The sequence below is a fragment of the Eublepharis macularius genome, chromosome 8, assembly GCF_028583425.1.
Source record: "Eublepharis macularius isolate TG4126 chromosome 8, MPM_Emac_v1.0, whole genome shotgun sequence".
Lineage (NCBI taxonomy): Eukaryota > Metazoa > Chordata > Lepidosauria > Squamata > Eublepharidae > Eublepharis > Eublepharis macularius.
Genome location: NC_072797.1, coordinates 116,257,423 through 116,268,506, shown reverse-complemented (window position 1 = coordinate 116,268,506; position 11,084 = coordinate 116,257,423). Strand labels below are relative to the sequence as shown.

Below are 11,084 nucleotides of genomic sequence, written 5' to 3'. Positions count from 1 at the left end.
ATTGGCAACAGAGTATAGGACTCGAAATGAGTTAAAATATAGGAGGGAAGGTACTGGTGGGACATTAGGAAAAACTTCTTCACGTTAAGAGTAGTTCAATCATGGAATTGGCTGCCTAGGGATGTGGTGAGTTCTCCCCCATTGACAGTCTTCAAGGAGCAGCTGGATGAATACTGGTCACCGGTGCTTTAGGTCAGAGTGTTAGACTAGATGGTCTCTAAGTCCCCTTCCAACTCTATGATTCTATGTTGGATCAAGATAACCGGAAGCAAAGGAATTTAAATATAATCTTCTTAGTCTCACCACATGGATCTCTACCCAGGAGGAGCGTCCCGAGGCAGTCTTCAACATCTCCAGTTGAAAGGATGAAGTAGAAGGTGATGTGAAAGACCTTCTGAAGGCAGCTTTTATAACTATTATACACGCTGAAAGTTCTTATCTTCCTGTTGAAGGTTACCTCCATTTAACAAAGCAACAGCCTGTACTGAAGTTGTTTCTGAAACCAGGATTTTTTAAACAACTTTACTATAATAGAGGCATTTCTTCTTGATTTATCATTAGGTGCTTGGGGATTGGAGTCAATAAGTCATTGTTGTGTTAATGATAAAATTTAAAATAAAAACCGAGAGGCAGAGCCTGAAGGTGGTTCTGTCTTGTGAGAGCATTTCTTCCATTGGGAAAACTTGAGGATGTTTAATTTCACAATGTATGTGGTAGCATTTATTGCAAAATCGGTCGTACTCAATCACATTCAAGAACACGGACTTTGTGGATAAGAATGGGGTAGGCAATAAAAGGAGAGCAGTGCACTGGCATTTGGTGATACGGAGATGTATTTGCTCCTGTTTACTTAAAAAAGAAATTCCACAGCCCAGTATCCAATAGATGGCGCCTTCTTTCCGGCCTGTTTGAGGTGGTCAGGAAGGCTTCCATGCTTGTCTTTCCAGAAAGTATGTCAAACAGAACTGGTAAAGACGACATTACTATAAAGGTAATAGGACTATATTATAACACGTCAAATGCTTCAGGTTTGTTTCAGATTTCTGCCATCCTAGTTCTATTACATTGCTTATGAGATGTCTCATCCTACTGACTGTATCAACATTCACAGTGCAATCTAATAAGAAATAAACTCAAATAGGCAATTGAATAAATAGTCAAGATACGGGTAAGCCGAACGCTAGAGTAGAATCATATATGCACTGTAGCCTTAAGATAATTGTACTGCAGATGCAAGTGATCTTTTAAAAACATCTAATACACCCCTGACCTGGATAGCCCAGTTTAGCCCCATCTCATCAGGTTGTGGAAGCTATTCAGCATCAGTTTGGTTAGCAATTGGATGGCAGACTACCAAGGAAGATGAGGGTCACTATATAGAGACAAACAATGGCAAACCACCGTTAGTCTCCTGCTTTGAAAACCCCAACAGGGCTCACCATAAGTTGGCTATGACCTGACAGCACTTTCCAGCATTATTACCAATACAACCCATGCCGTATAATATTAGGATATTAATATTACTTGTTTCTCATCACTTGGTTCCTTGATGCCTGGCAGCAGCTGAATATAAGAAATATTTCTACTGAGAAGTATTGCTTCTCTGATGTAGCGGGGTTGGTGGACAAATATTATCCTTATCAACTAATCTGTGAAGGCTCATTCACAAAGTCAAAGGCTGATGAGTGCAATAACCAAGTGATGAGCATGTACAGACATATGAGATCTGGCCTTTAGTTGCTATGGAATAATTACTGCCAATACAGATTGGAATCCTCACTTTGCCCATTCAGATGTACGGAAAAGGTGAAAAGGAAAGTAAGATGGTTCAAATTCTCTCATTTCCTCTTTAGCCAGTTTATCCTGGAAGTCCAGCAATCCTTTTCTTTTCCTCTTTTTAGGAATTTGGAGCCAATTTCTAATCAATTCCTTTTTGATTAAAGAGAAATTTCAAATGAGAATGTGCAGGAATGGAGGTTCTGCAAAATTTCACTGTAGATGCTCAGAGGCTGGCAATGTCTTCCCAAGCTTTCCTATCTTCCTGCTGCAGTACCACCCTGGAGTGTAAAACAAAACAACTGCAAGGGCTGGAGTTACAAAAGGGCCTTTTTCACTTTTCTTCAAAGAGAAATGAAAGAGAAACTCTGGTCTTAGAAGTGAAAAAAAGAGAATAATAGGAATCAATGGCTATATCTAAAAAAAGTGAATTCCAGAAAACGAAATTATTCACCCTGTAAGAACCCCAAGAAAAGATAAAAAAGTTAAGAGCACAATTCTATATGCATATTTGGAAGTAAGTGCTAGTGAATTTAATAAGAGGGACATCCTAAGCCAGCCTGCTCAGAATCCTATTCAAGTCTATTCCATCAGGCTTACTCCCACAAATGTTTAGTAGGAGTAAATCCTAAGCATGCATAGGATTAGACTGAATAGCTATCATATGGGGGGTTTGCCCACATATGTGCAGGAGAAAGCATTAATGACTGTTTAGAATGATGACACAGGATCTGTTTTATCAGAGTAATTTTAAACAGATTGTCCTCCAAGCAGTTTAGAGTGTATACACTTTTCCCTATTTATTTATTTACTTAATTTATACTCCACCTTTCTTCCCAATGGGGACCAAAGCTGGCTTACATAATTATCCTACTTTATTCTCACAACAACCTTGTGAGGTAGGTTAGGCTGAGTGTGTGGGACTAGCTCAAGGTCACTCACTGGGGTCCCATGGATTTGTGAGGCTTCAAACCTGGGTCTCCCAGAACCTAGCTTAACACATTAACTACTACATCACACTGGCTGGTGGTCATCATCACAACAACAGTGCACAGTAGAACTGCAGGATTTTTGTCTAGTTGTACCTTAGAGACCAAGATTTTCTGGGTATAAGCTTTCAAGAGTTAGTATTCCCTTCTTCAGATACAAGTAGGAAGGGAGGTCCCTGGGCCTTTATATAACCAGCCAGGTTCTCCACTCCTACTCGAATATGAAGGGGCTTATACTCTGAAAATCTTTTTGGTCTCTTAAGGTGACAAAAATCGTGCTGTTCTACTACAGAGCAACACAACTACCCATCTAAAACTTCCTGCAAAGTAGTTGAGAGATAGCGAGGGGCCAGAAGCCACCCATTAAACTTCGTATCTGAGTGGGCATTTGAACCCAGGGCTCCAAAGTCCTACCTCCACATGGGTAGCCGGGTTAACCTGTCTGTAACAGTAGAAAAGAACAAGAGTCCAGTAGCGCTTACAAGACTAACAATATTAGTGGTAGGGTATGAGCTTTTGTGTGTCACAGCTCACTTCTTCAGATACAGCCAAAATGTGAGTCCTTCTGTCAGATGGATACCACAAATTCTGTTAGTCTTACAGGGGCTACTGGACCCAAGTCTTGCTCTGCTACTACAGCCAAGCATGGCCACCCACCTGAAGCCACTACACCACACTGCCTCTACAGCCAAGAGGGGTGGAGACGGAGGCTCTGTTAAGGTGAGACCAGACTGGCCAGGCTGCCTCACGGGCACAGCCTTGCCCTTCCTTCTGGCTGCAGCTGATGCCACCACCTTGCTAAGCGGCGTTGCCAGAGAAACTGAATTGAGCGCGGCGGAAGAGCCAGCTGATCTCCTCGGCTCTGCCCCGCCCCCTCGCAAGCCCCACCCCTTTCGGTGCCATAGCTCGGGGACAGAACCGCTTCCACTTCTTCCTCTCAAAGCCTAGAGAGGGGCCGAGGACGACGGATGAGACGCACGCGCAGTGCGAGCCGACACTGGAGCTGCTGCTTCTGCGGCGCCCGTGTTGGGGGAGGCGGTGGCGGCGCGTGCTGCAGCGGCGCCAACAGCAGCAGCAGCCTCTCCGCGCGGAGGGGTCGCGGCGTGGCAGGGGAGTGCTGCGTGTGCGGCGGCTGGCGAGGCCGGGCGGGCGGCTCGCCCCAGCAGCTGGCGGAGCGATACGCGGACTTGGCGGCCAGCCACGCCGAAGCGCTGAGGCTGAGCGAAGAGCGCGAGAGGCAGAGCGGGCGCCTGCGGGACGAGAACGCGAGGCTGAAGCTGGAGAACCGGCGCCTGCGCAGAGAGAACCGCAGCCTCTTCCGCCAGGCCCTGAAGCTGCAGCAACCGCGATCGCCGCCGCTGTCGCCGTCCCCCCTGCCTTCTCAAGAGCCGGAGGCGGAGCCTGAAGACGCCTGTCTCTCGCGCGAGCAGGAGCTGCCGCGGGACCGGCTGGCTGAGAAGGGACGCGAGTTGGGCGCGCAGGCGGAGGAGGGGCGTCAGGTGTAGCCGCCATTTTCCCAGTCGCGAGGCCGTGGTGCCGTTAGTCGGCGTCGCGAGGTGGACCCCCCCTCCCCCCGGAGTACCTGCCTTTGTCCCTGGCAGGAGGCAATGGGCGCTGGCCTGCCCCCGCTTCGGGCCTCGCAGCAGCCTCCCGAGAGAGAAGCTGGCGGAGATCCTGCCTCCCGCTCACTGTGCTTGGGCCGAGATGCGCGGATTTCCAGGGTTCTTCATCGCCCTCTCTGTCTGCCGGCGGGAGACCTCGTGCTCCCCTCCCCAGTGTGATGCACCTCGTGAGGCAGTAGAGATCAGTGCCGTCTCTGAGAGTCTCATAAAAGCATTTGATTGTCTAAAGTGGGGCGGGGGGAACCCTATATGCCAGACTAATTCGAAGCTGGAATTCCTGTAAATCTTTTGCAGGAAAGGGGGGGAAATTTTGTATGCAAGTCCTGGTGACAACAGGTTGATTTACAGGCTTTTACATGTTGCCTCCGTTTAACAAAGCCGATTAATGTTCCTGCAAAATAAATTTTCAGTGCGCTGCAGTTTCTGTTCTAGTCATTTGTAGGCTTATGGTGTGCTGAACGATCTACAGGGGTTGGGTGAGAAGCTTTGGGGTTAGGTTGCTCTTTGGCCATGACCCTTGCAAGGTTGTGCCCTGAGAAACATGATGGTTAACTTTAGAAAGCCTTCTTTAGCAACAAAATCAAAAAGAGTCCAGTAGCACCTTTAAGACTAACCAATTTTATTGTTAAAGGTGCTACTGGACTCTTTTTGATTTTGCTACCACAGACTAACAGGGCTAACTCCTCTGCTTCTTTAGCAACAGTCTCTCGAACGATCATTTGAAAAAGGGATGTGATTATCTAAAATGCAGCCTGGGCCTGTGTGTGTGTTGTCAAATTGGGAGACAGGATGTCTCCCAACAGTAGCATGTTTGATGCTACTTGTAGTTCCAGACCAGTACATATGTGATGGCCTCTGGGGAAGGTTAGGGAAAAACATCCCTGCTCCTGAATGCCACACAAACAAACACACACAAAAATCTTAGTTGCTGTTATAGATGAAGTAGAAGGAACCAATGGATGATGTCTAAATGTCCAATCCTGTGCATTGTTCCTCAACAGACAAATATGCGTCCATTGAGTTTCAGCCTTGGCACATGCTGAAGTCTCTCCATATAATCAAAAGAATTGTATTATGCCCATGGTTTCCTTCCTAAACATGGCTCTTGTGGATCAGATCTCTTCTTCTTTTTTGTTGTTCTATTGCTTTGCACTGGTTATTGCAATAGTGCTCTTTGTGTGCAAGTTGCTGAACGGATACAGTTCTGTTACTTTGGCTTCTTATGTGTCTTTAACAATTCGAAGAGTTTCGTAAGTCATCCATAGAGGCTGTTTGTTACTTCTGGCTATAGGAATTCTTTGCATATTCTTCCTTGATTATGTCTCGAGTTTCAGCCCAAAGTTCTTTGCATTTAGTTGAATTTAGTAATCCATATCTTGTCTTTGGTAGTGGAGAGTGCCCTCAAGTCGAGACTAACAGATGTTTTGCCATTGCCTGCCTCTGCAACCCTGGTCTTCGTTGGATGTCCCCCATCCAATTACTAACCAAGGCCGACCTACTTAGCTTCTGAGATCTGACGAGATCAGGCTATCCAGGTCAGGGTATCTTGTCTTTACATAGTCTTTAAAATCTTCTAGAATGTTACTTAGATTATATTTTGGCACCATGATTGTTCTGGAGTTCAGCTTCATTCTGTTTTTTGGTATAAACAATTCATGGTTTGTACCATAATCAACTCCTAGCCTTAGTTTAGCAGAAAGAATAGAGTTTCTCGATCTTCTGCTTCCAATTATGTAATCTATTTGATTCCTATGTTGGCCATCCAGTGATGTCCATGTATACAACTCTGTTCACTTACCTGAAGCACGTGTTTGCAATGAACAAATAGTTGGCTTCGTAAAGTTCTATGAGTCACTCTCTTGCTTCATTTTGTAATCCTACTTCAAATTTTCTGACAGTGTTTGATTCTGCTTTACTTTTTTGTGATCCATGAAGACTAATTGATGCTATTCTGTCAGACTTTGCATTATAGCTCCAGGTTGTGCTACGTCTCACCTCACTAGTAGCACTACACCATTTCTTCTGAATTCATCATTTCCAGAGTAAAATGCTTTGTAATTTTCTGACTGAAAAATGTCCCAAATCAGTCCACACACCCAGGATTGCAATGTGTAAACATTCAGTTTCTTGTTTTATGATTTCAAGCTTACTTTGATTTATACTGCTCACATTTCATGTTCACTTTTGCATCTATTCAGATCAGCAATTGAATGTCTTTTTAGCTTTAATCGGGTTGTGTCAGGGTGGATAAAAATCAATGTTTTTTTTAAAAAAATAAAAAAATCGGATTTTTTTTATTTAAATCGGATTTTTTTGATTTAAATCGGATTTTTTTGATTTAAATTGGATTTTTTAAAATAAAATGCTTTTTGAGGAAAATATATTACCATCCAAAGGTTATTCCATCATGAAATAAAGATTAGTTTTTAATTATGTAGAATAAGGCTGTATATGTTTAATTTTTTTGGTAAATAAATTCCATTAATCCATTCACAATGACATGCTCTTCCAGAGGTTTTTGTAAGATTATTGGGCAGTTTCTCTGCCTACAAGATATTATCACAGAAGCTTGGTTTTGCAGTTCTCAAAACTGAATTTGTGTCAGCTCAGCAGAGATCACATGCCTCTTCTTCACAGCAAAAATGTTATAACATGAACAAAGTTGAGAAAAAGACCTTAATCCTATTGTTCTACAAACCTATGAAGACAGAATCAACCCCTCCAGTGCTAAGTTTCAAGAAGTTCAGTGAATAGAAACAATATTTTTCTGATTGTTTGGAGTGGAATAGATCTGCACAAGAAGAAACTAAGTGTGAGGAGGGAGGGGCAAGCAGTACAAAATGCAAGTGAAACTTTTTGAGCACAATACTGCACAAGTCTTTGGATCTTTTGTGTGTATGACCTGAGGTTTATCACATTCTTTCCTTGGAGGAAAAAACCTATAATGGCAGCAGGCCGTAAAAGAGACCCAGTTTGGGAATACTTTAATGAAGTTCCTTTACCTATCGGTAAGGCAGGCATCTACTTGCATATTAAAGTTATACCAGCAAGAATTAGTCTTTATGTAGAAAACTATGATTTAAATCAAGCCTTAATGACTAGTGATTTAAATCGTGATTTAAATCAGTTTGATTTAAATCAAATCCACCCTGGATTGTGTCATTAAGACCAGCACTATTTGTACTTGTCCTCTGCCCTTCCCTAGTAGCTAACTGAGTGCCTTCCAGCCTGGGGAGTCCTGCCTTCCAGCACTATATCTTGTTTTGGGTTGTTTCATTGTTGTGTTTTCGAGGTATGGAATGATCAATTTATCATGGCCTTTTTCTGCATAGTACTAACCAGGGTTACCTGAAGTGTCATTGCTGTTGTCTATTAAATATCCTCTGCCAGCATCATCTTCCACTTCTGCTGCTGCCCGGTTGCTGCCCTTCAAGGATTCCTCCATCCCCATCACCGGTGGAACTGTTCATTCACTTCTGCTAATGTGAACAGTACACTGTTTCCTGAATGTGATTGGTGTATCTTAATCTGGTGTCTCAAAGCAGAACCACAAGTGACAGAAGGCACAGATTGGACACTTGTCAGCTTCCCTCAAGTTTTGATGGGAAATGTAGGCAGCTTGGCAGAATGTTGGACAAGTGACAGTTGAAAAGTCCATTGGACAGCAGTCAGAGAGCCAAGCTGCAAGACTAGGATGCCTACATTTCCCATCAAAACTTGAGGGAAGCTGACAAGTGTCCAATCTGTGCCTTTTGTCACTTGGGGTTCTGCTCTCAGCTTTGACCATTCCGCCTTGAGTGACTGCTAGGAATTTAGACCCTTGACAGAATCAGAATTCCTGATGACACTGTTCTCAGCTTCACTGACACACTCAACCTCCTCTCCACATTAAGGTGTGTATCTAAGAGGTGGGAAATGTACATATTTATTTATTTGCAAGCTTTGTAAATAGCTTTTCAGCCCAATCAGGGCCATCAAGGCAGCTAACAAGTGAAAACAGAGCAGTTTAAAAAAACATCCTAAACAAGCTAAATCCACAACTAAAATACATATGTATAAAAGCAGAGAAACATCAATTATAAAACATAGGGCAGAAAGGAGGGAGTATTCAGGGAATGACAGACATGTTTTTACCTGCTGGTGGAAGACAATGATGGATAGATGAATATCCCTGAGGAGCGAGTTCTACAATCTTGGCACCTCTTTTGAGAAAGCCCTCTCTTGAGTTGCCACCCATCTAAGCTCAGAAGGGGGGGCACCAAAGCAGGTCTTCAGAACATTACTGTAGTGGGCAGTTAGGTTCAGTTCTTGAAATATACTTGCCCCAGACTATATACGGCTTTAAAAGTCAATACCAGCAGAATGGGCTGTGAATCAAATTGAGAACCAGTGAAGATGACCCAAGACTGGAGTGGCAATGCTCGCCTACCTGCCTTCCCCTTTCTAGAGCCTGTTGTATTTTTTCCTACAATGGGCTTTGTTACTAGCAGTGCTTTTTTTCTTTAAAGAAAGGTTTAGGGGTATTCTCAGTTTACTCAAGAAAATCACCATTTTATAGTTCAAATCAGAAAAAATAAATGCAGTCAATGGACAAAATTACCAAGAACATGCTCACTCTTCACGTGGTCAACAGAAAATGGGGCCATGTGCCCACTCTCCATGTGGTCTACAGCAGATGCTGTATCACACAACACTGTTGTCGCATCTTTTGTTTTTACAGAGTCATTGTTCACTGTACACTTTGCTGGCTGTGATGATGTAAAATAGTAATTTTCCTACTCATATTGAAATACTGCCACTCAATGAGGTTATAGGCCAAACTTCCATCAGTAAAACACCACACTACTACACAGATTAAACACTCACTTCCATATGAGACTCAGGAAACACCATGAAAGGAAATAACATCAGAAGACTGTCAGTGATAAGAATTATGGGTATTGCTAACCAAGCGCCTCTATAGCGACACGTGCGCACAACCAAAGAGTTTGGGTATAGACAAACTCTTTGCACTCTGCACAAAATGTACACGAATACACAAATTGGTCACCGCCATCGGGGGTAGCAACAAGACTGACCAATCACCGTACTAGATTCCAACTACCAGCTCTCCAAGTGGCTTAGAGAAGACACGTTTGTATTTGTCTGCACCCTAAAGATCACCGATTATGCCAGCGATCTCGGTGGCGTGTTTGATGCTCAAAGGCATTCCATTTTTTGTAAGACGAACAGCGCTCCTAGCGAGTTTAAATATAACTAAACATCTTCGTTGCCAACATATGCTATGTAAAACTTAATAAATCACATAAATATCCATAATACACTTGGAGTTGGTTTAGCGGGAATTCCAACATTTTAAATTTTTTATTTTCTCCCGTTAGATTCACATGTATATAAATATGCACTATCATGTGAGCTAGGACAGCCATTTCCCTGGCCTATCCCTATTACTCTTTCCTCAGCTACTGTCACCCACCTAAGCATGCTGCAGATAATGCAGTGGAATCTATGTGCAGCAATATTTAATCACTGTGTGTTAAGTAGCTATTTAACACATGCAGATGAGCAGAGCAGCAAAGTGTTGAGGCTATATTTAATATACTCTGTATTGCTCTTCTGAGACCTAATTTGAGTTTTATTAAATATTACAATGTTCTGCTTGTCTTCTTGGGAACGTTAAGACATCAGGGAAGGATTTTTTAACAGGCCTTGGGGCCCAATGAAATGAATGAAATACCTTGGTGTGATAAACTCGTGTAGTTCATTCATAAGAGTTTCTCCTTTTCTGCCAGTGAATCCATCTTACGTGTAGCTCGTTTGGTGTGTTGCAAAAATAGATGAATCATAACAATGGCATGGTCTGAGGGACTGGAGCTCTAGAACATAGTGATCTTGGCTCCAATTTCAGAATTGTGTTGAGGAGCAGAATCAATAGGGTGGGATTTGTCCTGGAGGAGAGTCACAGGGTTCTCTGTTTTCTTACCCATGCTGTTCAATATCTATATGAGTCTGTTGAATGTGATAGTCTGGAACTTTGGGGATGGATCTTGTCCATATGCAAGTAACATCCATCTCTAAATTTCATTATCCAAACCTCCATATGTGTTCATCTTAGCTCTGAATTGGTTATGTGGAGGCCACGATCAGGTAGCTAATGCAGAACAAGCTGAAGCAAAATTCAGACAAAACAGAGGTAACACCAGTTAGTAAGACAAAACAGAAGTAATGCCAGTTGGTAAGGCTGATGTTTTTCAAGGGATTGGAGTCAGTTGTCTTGGATGGAATGGAGATGGAATTCTCAGAGCACGCAAAGAACTTGCAGTGCTTATGGACCCAGCCTTCCTGTTTGAAAAGCAGGTTGGTGTAGTGGTCAGAAGTACCTTCTATCAACTGCATCTCATTTGCCAATTGTCTCCTTTCTTAGGCTCTGTCAATCTGGCCCTGCTGATCCATGCTTATATAACCTTATGGTTGGATTACTGCAATGCACTCTTATGTTGGACTGCCCTTGGAGATAATCTGAAAACTGCAGCCTAATTATTGTTAGTAGCTAGCCAGTTGGAACACATTTCACCCATCTTAAAACAGCTACATTATCTGCTAGTTTATTTAAGAGTCCAATCCTAGGTGCTGGTTATGACCTTCAAAACTTTTCACTGCTTAGGACCCACCTATCTAAAGAACCATCTCCTCTGGT

At 43.0% G+C, this 11,084-nt stretch overlaps 1 protein-coding gene across 1 annotated transcript; it reads left to right on the top strand.

Annotated features, from left to right (window-relative positions):
• The first annotated feature begins 3,658 nt into the window (after positions 1 to 3,658).
• On the top strand, positions 3,659 to 4,806 carry TUSC1 (tumor suppressor candidate 1). Its single transcript, XM_054987006.1, has one exon. It carries the CDS (start codon positions 3,734 to 3,736, stop codon positions 4,268 to 4,270), a length of 537 nt encoding a protein of 178 aa, XP_054842981.1. The 5' UTR covers positions 3,659 to 3,733; the 3' UTR covers positions 4,271 to 4,806.
• Positions 4,807 to 11,084: the final 6,278 nt, after the last annotated feature.

Excerpts from the sequence above, each read along its gene's own strand:
- TUSC1 (XM_054987006.1), top strand. The coding sequence starts at position 3,734 with ATGAGACGCACGCGCAGTGCGAGCCGACACTGGAGCTGCTGCTTCTGC.